General features: G+C 44.4%; 2 protein-coding genes across 9 annotated transcripts in view; both read right to left on the bottom strand.

Moving 5' to 3' along the window:
* camk1gb (calcium/calmodulin-dependent protein kinase IGb) overlaps window positions 1–11,645 on the bottom strand; it is an 11,944-nt gene extending 299 nt beyond the window's left edge. The window contains exons 1-13 of one of the 2 annotated variants that reach the window (XM_062542214.1): window positions 11,524–11,645; window positions 8,682–8,793; window positions 4,110–4,235; window positions 3,919–3,993; window positions 3,581–3,719; window positions 3,217–3,340; window positions 2,823–2,898; window positions 2,497–2,609; window positions 2,288–2,366; window positions 2,060–2,147; window positions 1,484–1,872; window positions 1,036–1,138; window positions 1–800 (exon numbers count right to left, since the gene is read on the bottom strand). The exon at window positions 1–800 is cut by the window's left edge and continues 299 nt beyond it. In XM_062542214.1, the coding sequence (XP_062398198.1) occupies window positions 1,072–1,138; window positions 1,484–1,872; window positions 2,060–2,147; window positions 2,288–2,366; window positions 2,497–2,609; window positions 2,823–2,898; window positions 3,217–3,340; window positions 3,581–3,719; window positions 3,919–3,993; window positions 4,110–4,235; window positions 8,682–8,767 (1,362 nt within the window). In that variant the 5' untranslated portion in view covers window positions 8,768–8,793; window positions 11,524–11,645 and the 3' untranslated portion in view covers window positions 1–800; window positions 1,036–1,071. Of the gene's footprint in view, window positions 801–1,035; window positions 1,139–1,483; window positions 1,873–2,059; window positions 2,148–2,287; window positions 2,367–2,496; window positions 2,610–2,822; window positions 2,899–3,216; window positions 3,341–3,580; window positions 3,720–3,918; window positions 3,994–4,109; window positions 4,236–8,681; window positions 8,794–10,986; window positions 11,270–11,523 lie in introns of those variants that run through there. The other variant, XM_062542212.1, reaches the window with a different exon arrangement.
* Window positions 11,646–19,373: 7,728 nt separating this feature from the next.
* The window catches only part of mical1 (microtubule associated monooxygenase, calponin and LIM domain containing 1), a 29,119-nt gene continuing 25,814 nt past the window's right edge, over window positions 19,374–22,678 (bottom strand). For 5 of the 7 annotated variants that reach the window (XM_062541067.1, XM_062541071.1, XM_062541068.1 and 2 more), the window contains 2 exons: window positions 22,510–22,583; window positions 19,374–22,031 (listed from right to left, as the gene is read on the bottom strand). In XM_062541067.1, coding sequence (XP_062397051.1) covers window positions 21,826–22,031; window positions 22,510–22,583 — 280 coding nt within the window. In that variant the 3' untranslated portion in view covers window positions 19,374–21,825. The remainder of the gene's footprint in view (window positions 22,032–22,509; window positions 22,584–22,678) is intronic. The other 2 variants (XM_062541069.1, XM_062541073.1) reach the window with 1 other exon arrangement.

The raw sequence follows: 22,678 nt of genomic DNA, 5'->3' as shown, positions 1-22,678 counted from the left end.
CAATATTTATTTTTTTGTTGTTTTTTCTCTTTCTTTTTGTTTTAAAAAAATCAACTTTAAAGTATGTACATGGTATATGAATACACAAAATATAAAAAATATAGAGTGGTTCTAAAGGATCTAGGTGAAGGAAATGTGAAAATATACAAGTCATCTATCATAAAGGACCTGTGAATCATCTGTAGTAAATGAAAGCGCTTGTCATTTATGTTGGAGCGTTCACACCGGAGTGTGAGTTGAGCACACCATAGCAGTTAGCCTTGTAGTTAGCCTTACAGTAGCATGACTATAGCATGCGGCGGTGCCCAGCTAGGGAAGCGGAATAGCACAGAAAGATACAGATGCACCAATACACTCAAAGCGCTCAATGTGGACAGACATCCTGTCCTGATACCTCTGTCATGTCAGAGGCAGAGTGGAGTGCGCCTGTTCGGAGATACAAACAGGCGCTGATCTAACACACACATTTAATACTCTCTGTTGGATCACACTGATATATGAACAGTTTGTTTTACTGGACAATAATTATCATTAGCAAGTTAGTGTCCAGATGCTGGGGAGTTTGCTGCTCTTCACAAAATATTGTTGACGTGAGCAGACAGAGGTTGGTGTGGTGTGTGTCTTTTAGGTATACTTCATGTGTGTTGTGCATAATGTGTGTTGGGGGACCTCTTGGCACACTCTGAACTGCTGTGGATTCAGAGTCCCTCCATCCATAGGCTGTTGTCCAATGAGCTTTCCTGTCCGCCTCTGGGCTCTGCCCCTTTCAAACAGCCATTGGCTGAGTCAGAAATACTGACCTGTCCATCAGAGAGAGATGGGTGGGAAAACAAATGAGGGAGAGAATCATCATTTGAATAGCATACCGGTGAAAATGCCAGTGATATTGAGGAGTGATAGGAGATGTTTAGATGTTTACATTTATATTTTATGTGACAGTCATTAGTTCTAGTTCATATCTTTGCATGCTTGACTCCCCTTATCTGTGAATTGCTCCTGTGAGCTACTGTATCTATGTACAGAGTGAGTGCTTACTTGGTCAATTAAAGTCATGGTGAGCCTCACAGGCGATCACATGACGGAGCACACACCGGTCTGCAGACTCTGGCCCCACCGATTGGTAGCTCTGGTAGTGTACCTGCAATACATCCATTCATGCAAGGAGAGCACATTACAGTGAGCACAATTTTAATCTCTAAAGATATTATTGAGAGGAGGCATTGTTGAGCATAGCTCAAACATTAATTCATCAATTCACTCACTCATCCATTGATTAATTAATTAATTCATTCATTCATTTATTAAACTGCTATTTATTCTCGGAGGTTCATTGAGGGTAGTCCTCAATTTCAATGAAGCCGAGATTAGAGTAACGATGAAATCACAAGAGGTATAGTATAATATTTATGGTTTAAAAAAACCATGAGGGATGTACTGTATTACTACAGTAGCAGTAGAGTAATGACATTGCTATTGCTCTTACCCGTTCAGGTTGGCAGGCTCGGAGTGGTACACATGCTTGCCCCGCTCAGCGCTGGTGAGAGTGCCAGCGTGTAAGGGCAGCGTGCCGCCGTGCGGGCGGGTAGGGCTGTGCGCCCGCTCCTTGGGTTCATTCTTACCGGCACTCAAGGCTGCCTCGCTACAGCTGTGCGGCACAGTCATGTGACTCCCCGCTGCGCTGTGATTGGCCGGGACGTTGCCGTTGACCTCGTCGCTATTGGGCGCCTTGCTGGTCTCCTTGGGCGGGGCCACGGTGGACACCTCCATGATGTGGATGTCCGGCACGGTGTGGTTCTGGCGCAAGCCCAGCTCGGAGTTGGCCAGCTGCAGCTTCCTCATGTGGTTGATAGCCACTGCTGCATTATAGGCTTGCTGTGGCACACACACACACACACACACACACACACACACACACACACACACACACACACACACACACACACACACACACACACACACACATACACACATACACACACACACACACACACTAAATTAGTTCTCCATTTGCTTGGTGCATGTGTCCTTGCATACAGTAGGCTGTGGCTTCTGAGCTCACCTTCCACTTGTTCTTGACAAAATTCTTCTGCATCTGCTCGCTAACGGAATGATAGATGTCTTGACTGCGTGCCGTCTTGCCAATGATCCTGAGTAAGAGACAATGCACACAAGCCCACTGTATCAGCACTCCATTTACACATACTACAGGAGGCATTTGGAGTACATGCAGCCGGCCCTCCCTACGGCTGACGTGACGTTACACCCTGAGGTTTGGAGCTGGACTCACCAGGGGTGCCGGAGGGCCTGTTCAGTTGTGTAGCGCATCTTTGGGTTCTTCTGCATCATGTTACGAATGAAGTCCTTAGCTGTAACACAACCCAGCACAGACATTAGAAACTATCAGCATGACATTCTGTCCTGAGAAAGAAATGACTGAAATGACTGAATGGATGAGAGAGAGAGATGGAGAGAGAGAGATAAACGAGTGAACCTCACCAGAATCTGAGATGTCATCCCAGAATGGAGAGTCAAACTCATATTGACCCTTCATGATCTTAGAGAAGAGACGAGTCTCCGTTTCCTCGTAGAAAGGCGGATAGCCGCAGAGGCTACAGGCATGGGGAAGAAGCGAAACAAACATCAGGCCTCTGTGCGTGCTTTACAGCCTTAATCCATCAGGGGGCGCTTTAAATCCAGCTACAGTATATGCTCTTAACAGGCATTTGGTAAGTATATTGGATTGATTAGCAGTGTGAGACCTAAAGATGTTCTTCTCTGGGGATTTCGTGATAGTGATCAGATAGGAGGACAGCAGTACTTACAGAATGTAGGTGATGACCCCGATGGACCAACAGTCCACTGCCTTGCTGTAGGGCTTCTGAGCCAGCACTTCAGGGGCTGCAGAAACAATGAGAAGAGAGTTGGAGGACTTACACACAAACTCACATAGGATGTCTTCAGTCACTACCCGTAATTTCCCGACTGTTATCCGCGGCTTATACATTGATTTTGCAAAATGTCTTCAGCTATGAGGCAAATTCAGCGGGGGGCCGTTAATATGGTGTTAATATGGTTTTGTTTCTTTTAAGTTGTTTAAAACACTGTCCTGCGGCTTTTACACAATGCGGCTTATATGCGGGAAATGACTGTAGACCGTACATTTGGATTCCTGAATTCAACAGCGGCGTGTGTCCTGCGTGTGTTGCCAATGCTTACCCACATAACCGGGTGTTCCACAGGCAGTGGACATGATACCGTTGTCCTCCATTTTTGACAAGCCAAAGTCGCTGATCATGATCTTAGAGTTTTCATCTGCGCTGTAGTACAGCAGATTTTCAGGCTGACGGAGAGCAAGAAAGAAAGGAAGAAAGAGAGAGACAAAAAGAAAAGAAAAGAAAAGAAAGAGAATTACATGATGAACACCAGGGATTGTGTGTACACAACAAGGGTGTATGTGTGTGTGCGTGTGCGAGAGAGAGAGAGAGAGAGAGAGAGAGAGAGAGAGAGAGAGAGAGAGAGAGAGAGAGAGAGAGAGAGAGAGAGAGGGGTGGTGTGTGTGTGTGTGTGTGTGTGTATGTACCTTTAGGTCTCGATGAACGATGCCATTATTGTGCAGATAGCTGACAGCCTCCAGCACCTGTTTGATCACATGACTGGCATCCCTCTCTGAGTACATGCCCCTGTCCAAGATGCGGTCAAACAACTCCCCTCCAGACACACTGCACAACACACAAACACACACACACACACACACACACACACACACACACACACACACATACACACAGAGAGAGAGAGAAATGAGAATTACTGACAAGTCCGCACATGTTCAAGTCCACCCACTGATACAGCCATGTGGGTTGTGTGTTGTGTGCTGTGAGTCTGTAACTGCAGTAATAACGACCAAAAGAAACTCACAGTTCCATGACCAGATAATAGTGGCTTCGGCTCTCGTAGAAATCCTCCAGACACACAACATTCTCATGTTGGATCCTGCAAAAAAGACACACGTTTGAGCAGGACATTTGTGCTTTGTATATTTGCTATATAGCAAAAGGATGAGCACCTGGTTCCAGGTGTGCACACACACACTCTGGCCACAGACTCACCTCCTCAGCACGGCAATCTCGTTCTCCAGGTTCAGGTCCCTCTTGTTCTTCTTCTTCACACACTTCATGGCGAACATCTTCCCCGTCTTCTTCTCTTTCACCATGTAGACCTCAGAGAAGGCCCCACTGAACACACACACACACACACACACACACACACATACACACACACACACACACACACACACACACACACACACACACACACACACACACACACACACACACACACACACACACACACACACGCACACACACACACACACACACGCACACGCACACGCACACGCACACGCACACGCACACGCACACGCACACATGAAAAAAGAGAAGACGATTAGTATATGTGTGTGTGTGTGTGTGTGTGTGTGTGTGTGTGTGCTTGTGTGTATACAAGAAGCTCCATGATTTTGCCACCAGAATTACGACGGCACCTTTTTTTCCCCACATAAAACATTTGACCAATACGACATCTTTTAATCATCGTTAAACAGGATCCTGCTGATATGCGGCGAGGTCAGTCTCAGGTGTGCTGCTGCCGCTGGAGGGATTACTGGTCACATGGTCACATGGTCAGATGAAAAGCCATAGTGTCCTGTGTCCTGTTGCTGTCCGCTTCCTGTCCATATCACGCTCGTAATCTTAGTCAGTTCCTGGGAATAGCTGTTCCCACTAGCGGGGATTAGAAGGCAAATCCCTTACGCAACGGAAGCCACAGCAGCGGCCACAAACCTGTGCATGCAACACCAGTCTCACCACAGGGGGCGCCATTCACAATGCACACCTGAGATGACAACCTGTGCATACCGGTATACGGCTCTGTGCCTGCTGCATGCATTAGTCTACGCACGCAACAGCACCGTGTCTGCATATCAATGTGTGGTACTGTAGGCTCACAGGCTGTAGACACAACAGCACATCTGAACACACACACACACACACACACACACACAGCCCCACGCCTGTACGGCCAAGACAAACAGACCGAGCACACACAGTGATCAAGACAGCAGGGGGAGAGCCGGGGAAGGCGACGGGAAGGCTGTAGGCACAAGGCTATGAACACGATGAAATGTATGATAGAATAAGGGGAGCATAAAAATGAGATATTGAATTGATCCTATCAAATGGGCGAAGAATAGGAGCACTTCCCTGTAGATTGAACGGCTAAGTGGCTTGAGCAGATGCCCATGTGCATGGCCACTCTGCGGTGGGTTTAATTAGAACAGGAAGGCCCCGAGTCTCAGTGGTGAAGTACAAATGGCATACACTTCTGGCTGCAGTTCCACTCCCACGGGCCAGGCGCTAATTAACAAGAATTAGCTTTATCACATCCACCTGCAACACCACAGCAGTCGCTCTCTCTCTCTCTCTCTTACTCACCCTCTCTCACTCACGCACTCACTCACATAACACACACTTATGAATATAATCTAACACTTAATCACATCCACACCACCACAAAATAGGCTATAAGGTGTATACATGGTGTCACACAAGTTCCACTTCCAACATTCACACAAACTGCTATTTATCCCCCCCAACCCGTCTCTCTCTCTCTATCTCTTACACACACACACACACACACACACACTTCATTAAAAGACATCTGCCCGAAGGGCAAGGCGCCAGAGTAACAAGGAGACTGAGGAGTGTTTTATCAGCCGCTTCCTCTTGATGATCAAAGCAAGGTTAAGTACACTGAGAGTCTGATCACTCGAGCGAGGGAGGCTACTCTGAGACATTTAGCTTTAAAGCCAGATGATCCCCACAAACAAACAAAGAAACCAACAACACCGGAGTAGACATGAGTGTGTTGCCGATGCAGCAGAGCCCAGATTACTGTGTGTGTGTGTGTGTGTGAGAGGGGGGGAGCCCACCCTCACAGTCTACCTCCACCCTGTCTCACCCCGTGCCCTTCGCTCTGTCTGTCGGAGAGATTAGCGTCCGCTCGGTCACCGCTGTCCTTCAGGCAGATGAGCCCACCAGCAGACACACGCTCGGCAGCTTGTCCCAGTCACCAGTAAGCCCACAGAGTCCCTGTCTCTCTTTTAAAACAGTGGTGAGCCTACATTATCCACAGAGTCACTGTCTCTCTTTTAAAACAGTGGTGAGCTCATAGATCCCATAGAGTCCCTGTCTCTCTTTTAAAACAGTGGTGAGCCTACATTATCCACAGAGTCCCTGTCTCTCTTTTAAAACAGTGGTGGGCCTCTAGAACCCACAGAGTCACTGTCTCTCTTTTAAAACAGTAGTGAACCTACGGAACCCATAGAGTCACTGTCTCTCTTTTAAAACAGTGGTGAGCCTACAGAACCCATAGAGTCACTGTCTCTCTTTTAAAACAGTGGTGAGCCTCTAGAACCCATAGAGTCACTGTCTCTCTTTTAAAACAGTGGTGAGCCTCTAGAACCCATAGAGTCACTGTCTCTCTTTTAAAACAGTGGTGAGCCTCTAGAACCCATAGAGTCACTGTCTCTCTTTTAAAACAGTGGTGGACCTACGGAACCAGGCACTCTTCCAAAACAAGTTTAAAAAGCTTTACTGTAATACATACTTTGTCTTTACTATACTTTGTCTTTACTGTAATACATACTTTGTCTTTACTGTAATACATACTTTGTCTATTGACTTGGCCCTGATGAAGGCCTAGCCAAGGCCGAAACATGTTGGCAATTTTAATGATCATTCATGATTAAGCCTATGTATTAGAGCTTTTTAAACTTTTTTGGAAGAGTGCCTTGGTCAATTCACCTATACAATCAGTATATACATTTACTTTTTTCAACCAAAGAGCACCTTCACTAACACCATAGGCTATTAGAGGTACTACGCCGCAGCCCTCCAAACTCCAACCCAGTGTTGAGTCCTACCTGTCTTACATACCATGATAATAATGATAATGGAACACCAATGGCCAACGAAGCGTCGTCCTCATATCTTGGAGGTGTATACAAATAGGGCAGATAGAGGACATCTAAGGGCACTGGAATTGGCTATGTGGGACAAGAGCTCTGATAACCAATCATTTTAAATCTGTCTCTCTCTCTCAGACACAGACACAGACACAGTCTCGTGATTCCCTTGTCTGGCTGGCTAGGTCCTGATGTTCCCATGGCCCTCTGCTGTCGCAGCACAGACACAGACACTGCCACCTGACAGGTCTGTGGATTACTGTCTGACCTATTTAGCCTATTACCTGCAGCTACAGACAACAGCCCTCATTCTCAAAATGCTGATGCTGAGGATGAGTCACTACAATAATGAAATGAATTATTATTACATATCTGTTGTTGAGTACTCCATTCATTTCATTTTTACCTCAGGGTTCAGTAGCTAAATATAGAGATTATAATATGATTGTTATAATCTTGATATAATAAATGGAACAAAATGGTCTCTAAAGAATTTTAGACTAATTCCTGGCCATAAATTATTCTCAAATACACTGTATGCAGCACACACAAAAAAATCATCCATGGCTGATAAACAAACCACCATTCAAACCACCATTGAAATACTGCACAGACCAACAATGAACACACAACACGAATGAAATACAAATCTGCAGGGACTTCAGTGGCAGCCCACTAGGGTTGTGTTGGTTAGGCCTGTTTCTCAGGCACAGCTCACACTTTTTGTGAAAATCAAGACACTCTGTACATACATACAAGGCACACTAGGAAGTGTGAATCACATCTTCCTGCCAATGAGAAAGGTCAACACTGAAGATACTTTTGTAAAATCTTTTGTAAAATGTGACTGTATATTGTAAACTCAAATCAACATGGCAATAACCAACAAAGTCTAGTGTTCAATGCACCAAACAGCAGCATAGCATAATGTGTATGACCATCCCAATGGCACTACAGACAGCTCAGTCAGACTGATTAATCTTCCATGGCCTCGATGGCTCCGCCGTGGCTTTACATGGAGACTGTCTGGATAATAAATCTGTCTGTCATCTACCCTTGCTATGCTAAGCTAATCTGAAACCAACGAACCAACCTGAGCCTGAGCCGTGTCGCGTGCTACCTAGTCAAGCCTTGCATGAAAAGAGAAAACGAGGTTTTGATGAGGAGATTCAATCAGTCACGACTAGCAATCTGTCTTGCCAGTGTAAGACAAGTGGCTCTATTCACTAAGGTCAGTGGAACAAGAAGAGCCCCTGTGCTCATTCAATGAATCATCCAGTTGAGGCAATCAGTTCATCTCAGTGAAGTACATTTGTATTGAGTCCTCCACTTGAGATAATACATAGGCCTACAGTATTTGTGTGTTTTTAGATAACTTGAATTTCCCCTTGGGAATCAATAAAGTATCTATCTATCTATCTATCTATCTATCTATCTATCTGTCGATCTATCTATCTATCTATATATCTATCTATCTATCTATATATCTATCTATTTGCCATTATTTTGTAAGGAAGCTAAAATTAGGAACACCCCTTATTGTAAACGTATGTTTTGAGGAGCGTACAAATCAATTAAAAAAGTCCTACATGAGTGAACAACTGATGCGTGATGAGAGTGTGCTGATAAAAGTGCCGGCCCTCTGAGCCATACTTACGATCCGAGCACCTCCATGAAGTCAAACACCTCCTGGATGTTGTCCGTGCTCTTCTTCCAGTCATACTCAGCCTCCTTGCGACCCATATCTGATTGATTTTCAACAGGGATTTCTAAAAAAAAGTGATGAAAAAAAAAAGCCAGATGAATACCTGAGAGAATGCTTACACAATCACCAGTGATCACCATATATAGCCTCCTATATCCCAAACAAGAAGCAAGAAGGTTTCGTTACAAAAAAAGTCCAAATCCTTACACTTCCAGAAAGCAATAAAAGTTGATATGAGCAAACAGAGCCCAGCACATGGGTCAGCTCTGTCCTGCAGCTGGTCAGCTCTCGTAGTAAAAAGCAGCGGGGGAAGAAACCTAGAGTATATCTCCACGGCTCATTGCTGTCTCGAGGGCAAAGCGGAAGCTGTCTATGACTTTGTCTGTGCCAGGCGGGCGCTTCATCCCCTCCGCTTGGCCTTGGCATGGCGAGAATCTGGAAAGATTACTCATTGCTTCACCTGCCAGCTCTAATTACGTGTACCCCACCGTCCATGCCACACAACCAGTCTAGTCACACCATGCCAAACAGGTAACAGCTGGCATACAAGGTGATGTACGTAGGTGAGAGAACAGACAATAGACGTAAACACGGGTCCAAGGTCGTGGGACATTCAGTGGCCAACCCACAAATAGAATGGAGGGGAACACAATGGTGTCCAAAGCACAGAGTGAATGGCCGCCTGAGAGTCAGGTGGAGGTGTTTGAGAAAGAACCTAGGGGGACATTCCTCCCACTGGGTCATTCAATTAAATTCATATCCATACAGCGCTAAAACAGAGCCAGAACACAGCTGTAACTGAAATTAATATACTTAAATATAACACAAAATGTATACTTTGTAGGATAAGATACCGTGGAGATGACTAGTACTGTATTTACAGTAGGAATACAATTCATGATGTTATGGTGAAATCACTTCAACTTGTTTCACTTCGCATAGTGAGCTGTTACCACACAGTGCTATCAGAGAAATTGAGAAAAAAGTCTCTAAACGGGTCCCAAATAGGATTAGTATTTGATACCAAGCAAGTCAGTTGATTGCATGGCCTCCTTCGACTTATATAACAGCTTAACATCTTCTGATCTGTCTGGACCAGAAGCACCGGACATGCAAAATCCAACACAACACGAACAGTATAATTCTGTTCTACACAAGAGCTTGCCTTGAGTAACTGGATTGTTTAGAAAAGTCCCACATGGTTTCTTATGAATAGAAAGCATAGGAAGAGTGATAGTTTAGGGTGATTTTTTTTTATCACACTTTCAGTACTTCATTCATTCAGCCTATCAATTAATAGACAAATTGGGTAACCCAGAAAAGCAAAGAACATCCAATTAAGATGAACTGTACACTACCATCTAATTCTTAATGAGATCAAGAGCCAAACAGAGACCTTCCAGGAGGTTTTAGCGGGTTGGAATTAGTTGCTGCATCATCACCACCAGGTAACTAGACCAATAAGGCTATTCTTACTCTGTTGCAAAACTCAATTTAACCTCGTTAAACATGCAAAGACAAAGCCTACTTTTTTCTTGTTAGAATCACTCCAGTAGGCCTATGTGTACATATGTGCATAAAATGTTAATACAGCAAATGCATAACTGGCTTAAATGCAATTTATCACCTGGCAAATGTTTAGCCAGATGAAAACGGATGCAAAATCACGCTATAGACTTAAAGTAGGCAATCACTTCACTATCATTATTTTGAAGTCAAGCGTTTGTATGTTGACACCAAAAAAACTCACATTGTAACATTTACAAACTACAAAATAGGCTACACCCAAAATAGTCAATGTAATAAACGCATGAGATAAAAAAAATAATAATAACACAATGCATAAAAAAGAATAATAATGAAGACCAGGTGCAGGTCAACATTACCTGTCTGAGTGCTTCAACCTCTCACCCCTCTCAGTCAGTAAGTCTGTCTGTCATCACTGTCTACATGGGCCCTGTATTATAAGGTCTTTGCACCCGCGTCACGGACATGAGGCACGCCACTCTGCGAATGCGCTGCAGGACATGCTGGTTGATGAGCACTCCTACAACATGTGCTGGACTAGCACAGCATCACATACAGACCACCATACAAATACAGCATAGCTTTTCACCCGAAGGTCTCGCTGTAGCCTATGTTGTCCCGCCATGAGCATCATTCAGAAAAGCCTATGTGTAGGATGCATCCCGGGACAGTGGGCACCCCTCAGAAACAAGCCAAACACAAATGTCAACTCAGTCATGTCTACACTCACCTTCGGGCATGTAACAACTCCAGCAGTTTTTTCTCTTCCTGCGGTAAGTGCGGGGACTAATGCACGGACAGCACTGATAAAGAACCGCGTTGGTGAAGGCGATAGAGCGCTGCGACAGGTGCGTTGATCTCAAAGACACGGACATCGGTAAAGGACGCTGGCTTTGTCATGCCTGTGCAATGCCTACAACTGAATCCCAAAAGTGCTCTTCACCAGTGTATCACAGATGCTATCAAAATCGATTCATAAGAGAAGACAGCTATTGCGGAGAACTACACGCGAATAATTGTTTCAGGACGTCCTCTCCTCAGCAGCCCCCCCAAAACATGCCTTTTCACACCGGTCCAAAGAACTATGCTACTCTGAGCGACATGCACCAAATTCCACTCCAGCATAAAACGAAAAAGCAGATATTTGTATCTGAGTATCGTAATATCCTGTGTTTCCCTAGCTTTGACCTGCAGCTGCAACACACTGCGCGCCGGTGATGAATGGGTTGCGAATCGGCTTACTTGGGCGTCTGGTCCTTTGACTTACCTACAGGCGAGTGTGTTGTGACAGGCTCTGCTCCAACTCTGCGGCCAAAATGCTCTCCGTATAGTCTGAACAGATTAGTTCGGTCGGAAGGCGCGGAAATAACAGAGACCAGAGATTAAGCTACATTTCTCACGAGAGGAGTGGCTTGAATAGCACTAATTGAAAAAGAGATCACGGCTCGAATGGATCCTTGCATATGACACAGATGATCTTATCTTTCTTCAACGACACAGAAACGTTGTTGTACAGATTTATACTGTGTATGGCCTTCAGAAATGGAACTGGACGAACAAACTCGGAAATAGTTTTCAGCATGCTGGACATGGTTGCCTTCACATACATTGAATAGGCTACCAGTGTGTGTGTGTGTGTGAGAGAGACACACAGAGTGACTGGTTAGGATTGTGGAAATGGAAAGAGCAAAAAGGTCTGTGAAGATCAGTGAACGTGTAGTCTTATTGTGTGCATACATAATGCTTATTTCCCCCAAAATCAAAATGAAAGTTGCCTCAAAGGGACGCACAGGCAAAACGCATGCAGTGCCATAATTGCACACCAATAATGCTATTTTCAGAAACGTGTTTGTCTGTTTTTGTTTTGGTGTGTTTCCAGTGGGGACTTCTGACTGAGGTCCCATGTGATGTGTGCTTCATTTTGCCCTTCAGTTGCTAAACAGGAAATAGCGGTCTCCATGTATCTCTGCCTCCCGCTGGTGTCTCTCCCTGGGCTGTGTCTATGTGTGGGAATATACTCATCCTCAGATGTTCCATGATGAAAAATACGCAGGATGTTTCCATATACGTGTTACAATAGGCGCTACAGTCATCAAGTCATGTAAACAGACATTCATCTTGAGATATGGTCAGGTGTGTATTGGCTACATTTGTTGCACAGTCTGTAGTCTAAGTTGAACTGCCGTGGCTGAGAGAAAGAATCAAAATGCAGAGTAGGAAAAAGTTCCCAAATTTTAGCCCACACCATTTGCCATTTCCCCATTTATACCATCCATTCCCAACATTAAACAGTAATACATGATACATGTCTCCCAAAACACTATAATACCTTATTATCGACAATTTATTATTATTATCTGACAATTTCACTGCATTCTTTACATCAGTAATCATATGCATGTGACAAATAAACATCTTTGTGTCCCTGTATCTGTAGAGTTCCGATTTGGAATGTCATATTAGGCTAATTCGACATGCCTTTAAAGTTCAATCGGTAGATTTTGGCTTTCAAGACTCATTTTGCATGGGATTCATTCAGCAGCAGTGATTCTCCCAACCTCAGCACAAACACACATTGCACAACTCATGGCCTTAAAGTTGCCCTGCGGGAGCAACATGCTGTCATGGCCTTAGACATGTGCACTTCATAGCATCCACATCAGACAAGTGTCCACATCAGACTTGGACAACTGTTCAGTGCATACAAAACTGATCACAATTACAAAGAACATTGTAATGGAAAGCCTAAGAAGGAAACTGTGGTCTAAATTCAGGAAAATTTGTTTAGGCTATTCAGTGTAGTTGAACATGTATGTAATCTGCAAGTTACTATTCATTTTTCATTTTGCTGATTTAAAACTTTGCGCCCACAACTGAGAGAATAGCTCTGGCTCTCCGGGTATGCTGGCTGAAAATGCTGGCATCTCCTCAGCGTTTCTCTGGAGCGCACTCCTAGAGTAACAGACTGCAGTCTGGCTACAGAGGTGTCCAGGCACAAACTCTATTCTCCCTCCTCTCTGTGTTCTGTGGAAGGTCACAGTTGAATATGAACCACGTCATCTTGCTCCTAGCGTTACTTCCTCTTCCTGCCCCTGAGTCATACAGTAGACCTTGAAGCCCCTCTGTTCTTTGGCCAAGCTTGGTGAATTTTAAGCCTTAGGTACATTATCTTAATGTGTGTGTGTGTGTGTGTGTGTGTGTGTGTGTGTGTGTGTGTGTGTGTGTGTGTGTGTGTGTGTGTGTGTGTTAGTAACAATGGAGGATTAATGAGGGTGTCTGCTAATTGACCAAACAAACAACAGGGCATTGGAAAGCCAGTCAAGCATGTTGGCCTAAGTGTGAACAGTCTAGCCAAAGACGTCAAGAGTTTACAGTACGTGCCACATTTACCTAGATTAGGTAAGACCTACTCTATGACTTTTTAGTGTTTCTGAATGAAGATAATGTAAACATTGTATACATTTAAAGGGACAGTCAGCGATTGTGTGTGGAGCGTCACATTTGTTGATGTTTATTTATATTCAAATTTCTTAGCAGATATTTTACCCAAAACAAACATATATTATGTTTTATTAATGGAATCAAACAAAACACACCAGGGAGGGATTCACTCCTCACTCAGTATTCCAAGAGAAACTCTGAACAGTGTTTCGTTTTTGTTTGGAGGACAAGCTGCCCTCAATTTGTTGTATACTCCAGTCTTTTGAGCCAGGGCTGCCTACTGAGACAGTCATTACTGAGAGTATTCACTGAGTAGGCAGGCAGAATAGGCAGCTAGCTAGCAGATATTGAGGAGATGTTTGCTGAATGTGTGCTTCCAAATCACGTTCAATCGCTGACTTTGCCCTTAAGACAGTCATGTGCGCATACTGTATGTGTTTGTAAGTGTGATAAGAACTTGAATAAATAAAAGTCTCGGTATATCCTCATGTCCACTGAGATGGATTTCAAGAGTGACTGCACTTGTTATACAGTAATTTCCCGCATATAAGCCGCATTGTGTATAAGCCGCAGGACAATGTTTTATGCAAGTTAAAAGAAACAAAAGCATATTAACACCATATTAACCTCATAGCTGAAGAAATTTTGCAAAGTCAATGTATAAGCCGCGGCTAATAGTCGGGAAATTACGGGTAGTTCTAGGCCATAGTAATCAAACAACAGGAGGACCTACTGTATTAGAAAGCCAGTCAAGCATGCTTAAGTGTGTGAACACTAGTCTAGCCAAAGACGTCAAGAGTTTGCATGTCACATATAAGATTATCTAAGACTTAATACTGTTACTGAACAAAGCCAATGCAATACATTTAAGACATACACACGCATGCTACTGTATGTAGGTTATTTGTAGCATATGATAAGTACTTCTATATACAAGATTATGTCTTCATGCTCATTCAGGTGGATTTCAAAAGTGACTTGTCCTACTGTAGGTGATAGCCTAGTAATCAGGGAAATGGCCATAGTGGTTGCATCTACATACTGTGGGCTACTGCTGGTACAAGTATGAATGGGTGTGGAATCAAGACACTTTTTGGCTGAAAACTAGTTAATTTGTATGGTAGGAGCAGGCTTCACTCAGTCTCTTAGGTTTGTTTTTGAGAGTGCTAGACCAAACTTATATGTTTACTAAGAAAAGGAAAAAAGGTTGCACTTTGCATTTAAACGTGTTTTTATTGCACAGACGGGTTTCGGCTTAGCGCCTTCCTCAGTGTGCTCACAATAAAAACATGTTTAAATGCAAAGTGCGACCTTTTTTCCTTTTCTCTGAAAACTAGTTAACCAAATGTTTTGTGGGAAAGGTGCCACCAGACCTATGAATAAAGCAACTTGTTTGTTCGGCCAAAGTGGGTTCATTTCTTTGTCCTGCTGCTGAGAACAGCCATTAACTGTCCAGCTCATATTTACAGTCAGCGGGATGCTTGGAGCTACAGCACTCTGCATGTTTTAGAAATGCTTATCTTTGACATAAGATACAAAGTGGCTTGGAGTTAACACAGTGTGTAAACACCACAACGTGCCCAAGCTATGCAATGATAAACTACACTGAACAGAGGATGACTTTGGCTCATGACATTGCAGAGTGGTGCCAACCATGAAACCTTGGCTGCAGCACTGCAAGACACTTAGGTAACATTCAAGAGAGGCCATCTTAATCCTCTTATTTTTAGAAGTCAATCAGAAAAGCTAAGTTTGATGCATTGTCAGTAACACACTACACAGATATTACAGAGACGATGCGAGTAAAAAAGTGAACAGTGTGCTGTGTGGTAGAGCGATCCTTTTTTATTGCTATCTACCTGCACCTAATCACCCATATGAAAAAGAAATAGAAAAAACTTATACTGCCAGCAATGGGTTTACAAAACTTGTACGATTTACTCTTGAAAGTTGCCCCTTTCTCGTTTTCTTCATACATGTCATATATAGCCCTTACAGTTTACAAAGTTTTATATGTTTCAGGTTACACAGATTTACTAAGGATCTTATAATGGTCTTATATGGGACAAGCTTCCAACCCATTTGGAAAAGAAATAGACAAATCATACACAATTGTACCATGTTTTATCTGAATCCTGATAGATTTTTATATGACAGTGAAACTATAAGATCCTTAGTAAATCTGTGTTTGACATTGTATGAGAAAAACGAGAAAGGGGCCACTTTCAAGAGTAAATCATACAAGTTTTGTATATAAAACACATTGCTGGCAGTATATGTTTTTTCTAATTCTTTTTCATATGGGCAGGCTGTGCGTGGTGCCGGAGTGAGTTGGACCAGTGCATATTACCTTGACAGCATTACATTGCAATATACAGAGGGCACAGTGCAGCTGAGTTTCAGTTGTCAGTCACACTCAAGATCACCTGGCCATGCAGGTCATCAAGTCACATACTGCACTAACCCCACTGGACCATTGACCAGCCAATCGCTGGAGACAATAGGGAGAGAGAGAGATCATGTAATAGGCCAAAGAGATTAAAAAGCAGGGAGAAGCAGGGTGCTTATGCAACCTCAGGGTGAGTGGCTATGATCCTAAGATCTGCTCTTTGGCTTTATGTAAGGGAGGAGAGGCAGAGGTCATAGCAGGTCATCCCCTGGCCACTGTGCTCAAGAGAGCGCAGGACACTGCAGAATGCTGAATACAAAACAAGCTCAAGCATGCATGGCTGACCAGGAGTATAGATTCCCTTGTCACATAAAGCATGGCAATGGACATGCTCCAGTGGCCTCGCTCTTACGCATACTAGATGTACTGCAGAGCGGTACAAAATAGGAATGTCGCCCAGTCCTGCACATTCTCTCTGCCAAGATAAATCTTGCTTGTCAATTTGGCTCCATCTCCTACTCCATCTCCTACTCTTGTGAGTGTGTGCGTAGTGCATGTTTGTTTTGGTGTAATTGTGTGCTTCTGCTGGGGGGTCTCTTTGTGTGTGTGTGTGTGTGTGTGTGGCTGATATTGCCTCCCATAAACAGAATTCTGTGCAGTTTTGAACTTACGATGTCTCGTTTTTGCCTTTTCATTTTTAAGGTGAATGTGTTAACATGGCCCCTTGAGATGTGTTAACATGGCCCCTTGATACCAACATATGATATCTATGTGGGCAACGGATCAAAGTAAAAAAACAATGGTTCCGTGTCATCCTTGTGGAGCTACAGTACATGCAGTTTTCATGTAGATCAGTCTTTCAGTGTCCTGGGAATTGCTGACAGAAATGTAGCCTACCGAAGAAAAAAAAGAATAAGACAAAAATTAGTGGAAATCTATTCAAGACTAAATCTATTTGACAAAGCGTCATAATTAGTTCTCTCTTTGTCTCTCTCTCTCTCTCTCTCTCTCTCTCTCTCTCTCTCTCTCTCTCTCTCACACACACACACACACACACGGTAATGAATCCCGCTGATAGTTTTCGATTGCTTCAACCACGTTCTTTTATGCTTTTGATTCCCTTTCAGCATGCATCTTTGTGTTTATGGCGGCCCGGCAGGACTTGTGTGAGTGTGTGTGTGTGTGTGTGTGTGTGTGTGTGTGTGTGTGTGTGTGTAACCAGAGAGACGGCCGTTGGGGGGAGAGATTTCCACACGCGTCAGTAAGATCTCCCCCGGGCTGAGGTGCCCCCGCAAGGGTACACGCAATTATCATCTGCACACTCAGGTAATTAAACACGGGTTTGTGCCACCGGGAAACACGAGCGCAAGCACTGCCTCTCTCACTCTATCTCTCTCTCTCTCTCTCTCTCTCTTTCTTTCTTTCTTTCTCTCTCTCTCTCAATTCAATTCAATTCAATTCAATTGAGCTTTATTGGCATGACAAAAAAGACAATTGTATTATTGCCAAAACATTTCTTAGTACATACAGTATATTGGTACAAGTAATAGTATGTCTCTTAGTGTGTCTTATGTCTCTTAGTATGTCTCTCTCAGTCGCTCTCTCTCGCTTTCTCTCAGCGAGGGTGGGGGAAGCTGCCATTCACAGACCCTGGAGGTCCACAGCCATGCAGCATGCTGAGGGACAGTGAAGGCCCCCCAAGTCCTGCTGACTTGCACTGGGTCATGCACAGTCTCATTCCACCAATCATCCATGAGGTTGTGTGAGGTGTCTGCATCAAGTCTTATTCCACCAATCATCCATGAGGTTGTGTGAGGTGTCTGCATCAAGTCTTATTCCACCAATCATCCATGAGGTTGTGTGAGGTGTCTGCATCAAGTCTTATTCCACCAATGATTCATAAGGTTGTGTGAGGTGTCTGGCCAGTGATTCTAAGCTTGCCTTGTGACCTCATACTCCTTAATGGGTCAAGCTCATTGCAGCTCAGGAATCAGGATGCACTCAAACAAACATGAATTAAGCACGCACATCCCCAAAAGCCTGCACCCATTGGTTCACCTCCAGTGGGCATCTCCCTCTCGTCCATCATCCGCACTCTGAAACAGCAGGACTTGGTAGAGAGATGATTTGCCATCCCACCCCCTTACCTACAGTATGGCAGGACACAGAGGGGTTTGCATGCTTTGCTAGGCTAAATTAATTAGAAATTAGAAATATAAGGACTTTTACCCCACTTGAGATGTTCCATTGTTGCTTGATGAATGGCTGGCACTGATAGAGATTGCGTAAACCTTTTTGTTGTCCAAGAACAAGCACAAGCTGTAATCCTGTGCATTTACCAGGGGATGATGTCTGACATGGTATATACTTACATAAGAACTCACCATACCCTACAGATCCTGAGCAAGTGTCACCCACTTCCCTTAGAAAGTCAACATCTGCTTGTTGGAATTGGTGGGTATTAATATTTGACAGCACCTAAAAAAAATAATAAAAAAAAATGATGCAAGGGTCTGCATATCTGCATTACACTATGGTAATGCACAGGGGTGAAAAGCCAAGCCAAAAAGACCTTCATGAATGTATCTGATGTAACTAAAAACATACCTGTTATTTTGTTTGATCATCTTTTTAGAGATGATAAAACAAATCAGTACCATTTATAGTTGCAGTAATACTTGCTCATACTGGATATAGAGTTGAGTCAAATGCTAAGAAAGTGAGAAAACACTGTTCATGGCTGCCATCTAGTGGTAATGCACTGTACCAACAATGCCAAAAATGAAAATGGAAGGAGCTACTGTAGATTTGTTACACTATTAGACATTTCTGTATGAGAGCAACATAATCCCTTTGAAATGAGTAATTAACAACATCATAGGGGATCATTGGCTCGTTAGACATACCAATTAGCACATCAGCAGGTAGTCTCATGCAGATGTAGCTGACCACAACCTCATAATTATCACGCTAATCATCTCAAGACAGAACTACTGTAGTGCTTGGACCGGATCTGTTCAGAGTTCTAGGGTCCTTGGGACCCTATAGTGAACCAAGCCACATTTCCACCAGTTGTGAAGGGTGCTGTGCGATAACTGAAGTGTACAATGACATACCCACTCCAATTCACCGGGGAAAAAAAACAGCTATGTTTTGGCACCAGCTCTAAGCCAATTTACTTTTGGCTGAAATGTTATGAAAGGCTCAACACCTAGAATGAGAACAACAATGGAGCCAGTTGACAGAACTCACCAGTCAGATGAAGAACTGTGCCTTACACTCAAACATATATGCACTTTTTTATTGACATTCACAAAAATACAAAATACATCTTCTCTTGAAACTAGTTAGAACATACTGGTCCCTCAATAAACAGGCTATTCTTTCTTTCATACATATAGTGGCTTTCAATCATTGTAGGAAAAGCCTACAATAGGATAGGCCTAACTATTGAGTTTGTTGCTTTAGTCATTGTTCACCCAAACATGGCTATCCATGTATAGACAGTATGTATTTGAGTGTGTTTGTATTGAAAGGGTGTGTGTGTGTGTGTGTGTGTGTGTGTGTGTGTGTGTGTGTGTGTGTGTGTGTGTGTGTGTGCACGTGCTTTTGTGTGTGCATGGTCTGTGTTTGGATTAAATGAGTCCAAATTACTTGTGTACAATGACTTGACTTCTGCTTGACTTGGCTCCAAAACCACATTAGAATGCAAAGCAATCCAATATTTATTAGTATTTTGTACTTTAAGCAGTCCCGGCTGCACAAACAAAGGCAACAATGAAAGGAAAAAAAAATAAAAACATCAACAAAAGAAACACAGCTTTTACAAGGTAATGTTCAGCCTCAAAGTTTTGCTACATTGTCACGAAGACAGCTCTACATGGTTAATGTGAACAGAGCAAGTGAGGCTCACCTTTGAGAATCATTTCTTTGATTAACCCTTTGCTCTCCCAACCGAGCATCTCAGCACGCTTTTGAAGGTCTTTGGTATTATTTGCCCTCAATGGTGCCTTCCAGGCAGCGCTGCCTTCAAGGCACTACTCCCCTCAGTGTAGGGGTAGGATGAGGGTTGAGGGGGTTAGGGTTAGGAATAGGGTTAAGGTAGTGCCTTTTAGGCTGTGCTGCCTGGAAGGTGCCGTTGGGGGCAAAAAAAACACCATTGAGCGCTTTTGAAACCCATGACTCATTAACACTGTGGATGAGTGTCTATCTGCTTGGCAGGCAGTACACCACATGACATTTCTGCCCCAGCCCTGAGAATCACCATTCAACTGAACAATACCAATGATGCATGCAAAATGTGCTCAAATGTCACCGAGTAGGATATTAATGAATCATAATAATAATAACCATCATAATAATAACCATAATAATAATGTCCTCAGGATATAACAATAATTACATCGACAAAATAATGATATAATATTCTTCTGTGATTGTATCACACTCCAAAAACTGGATAGCATAAATCTCTAAATATATCAAATATGACACATTGTAAATACTTTTGAGTAATAAGGATATGAGCATCATCTCTAGTTCGTTATGTGCTTGGCTGAGGCCCACTAGATGTGAGGAGTGTAGATAATGACGTTATGTACATTCATAATCTCTTAATCGTATCGGCGTGTGATTAAAATACCACAGCGCGGGCTCTCAGGTGAGCTGAGTCAGCAGAGAGAGAGAGAGAGCGAGAGAAACAGGAGGGAGACGGAAAGAAAGAGAGAACGAACGCCGCTTCCTTTCAGACTCTTAAGGCTAGGCAGTGAGGGCTCTGTGAGTGTGTGTGTGTGTGTGTGTGTGCATCTATTTGTGTGTGTTTGCTTGTTTGAGTATGTGCATATACACGTATGTGAAACGGAAATATCTTCAAAGTCTTTGGCTTTTCAAGTTCATAAGTCTCATAACGACGCCGTGCATGAAAAAGTATTGTGTATTAAGCACATACGTGAGGAGTGTGTTTGTGAAGACATGTAGCATGTGTGTGTGTGTGTGTGTGTGTGAGCTGGGGTCCCCCTCAGTGCCAGTGCACATGGGCGCTGGTGGTGTGTGTGTGTGTGTGTATGTGTACAGTACTGTATGTGGTGTCTGTGTGTGTGTGTGTGTGTGTGTGTGTGTGTGCTGGGCCCCCCTCAGTCCCAGTGCACATGGGCGCTGGTGGTGTGTGTGTGTGTGTGTGTATGTGTACAGTACTGTATGTGGTGTCTGTGTGTGTGTGTGTGTGTGTGTGTGTGTGTGTGAGCTGGGGCCCCCTCAGTCCCAGAGCACATGGGCGCTGGCGGGGTGTGGTGTGTGTGTGTGTGTGTGTGTGTGTGTGTGTGTGTGTGTGAGCTGGGGCCCCCTCAGTCCCAGAGCACATGGGCGCTGGCGGGGTGTGGTGTGTGTGTGTGTGTGTGTGTGTGTGTGTGTGTGTGTGTGTGTGTGTGTGTGTGTGTGTGAGCTGGGGCCCCCTCAGTCCCAGTGCACATGGGCGCTGGCGGTGTGTGTGTGTGTGTGTGTGTGTGTGTGTGTGTGTGTGTGTGTGTGAGCTGGGGCCACCTCAGTCCCAGTGCACATGGGCGCTGGCGGTGTGTGTGTGTGTGTGTGTGTGTGTGTGTGTGTGTGTGTGTGTGTGTGTGTGTGTGTGTGTGTGAGCTGGGGCCACCTCAGTCCCAGTGCACATGGGCGCTGGCGGTGTGTGTGTGTGTGTGTGTGTGTGTGCATGTGTGTGTGTGTGTGTGTGTGTGAGTTGGGGCCCCCTCAGTCCCAGAGCACATGGGCGCTGGCGGTGGAGTGCCTCTTGGTCTCCAGCAGGGAGGAGGGGGTGAGCTGGGGCTCGCTGAGCTCCTTGAGCCTCTTCTCCTCCAGGAAGGCCACCAGGGAGTTCCTCATGTCCACCACCTCCAGCATCTCCGCCAGCGCCCGCTCCTCCGCCTCGCGCTCCTCCGCACTCTTCTCCGAGTCTGCTAAGACACACACACACACACACACACCACACACACACACGCATGCGTACAAACACACACCACACACACACACACACACACGCACACAAACACACACACACACACACACACGCACGCACACACACACACACACACGTGCACACACGCACAGATTCACACACACCACACACACACACACACACACACGCATGCGTACAAACACACACACGCACACACACACACACGCACACACACACACACGCACAGATTCACACACACACACACACACACACACACACACACACACACACGCACACACACGCACACACACACACACACACACACACACACACACACACAGAGACACGCACGCACACACACGCACAGATTCACACACACACACACACACACACACACACACAATCAAAACAGCAAGTAAGCTTCAGCCACTGAAGTGTGCTAAGTAGCATATTACAGGGTATTAATGTGTTCTGCATACCACTCATCTCCATGCACCGCCTCAGCTCCATCTCCAGCATGCTCTGCTTATCCTCCAGCTCCAGCTGGCGTGAGCTACAAAGCACACACACACACACACACACACACACACACACATAAATCATTTCCAATGCTCCCATTACATCCATCACACCAATTACCTACACCCC

Source organism: Sardina pilchardus, chromosome 7 (assembly GCF_963854185.1).
Source record: "Sardina pilchardus chromosome 7, fSarPil1.1, whole genome shotgun sequence".
NCBI classification, from domain to species: domain Eukaryota; kingdom Metazoa; phylum Chordata; class Actinopteri; order Clupeiformes; family Clupeidae; genus Sardina; species Sardina pilchardus.
This window is presented reverse-complemented; position numbering and strand designations above follow the sequence as displayed.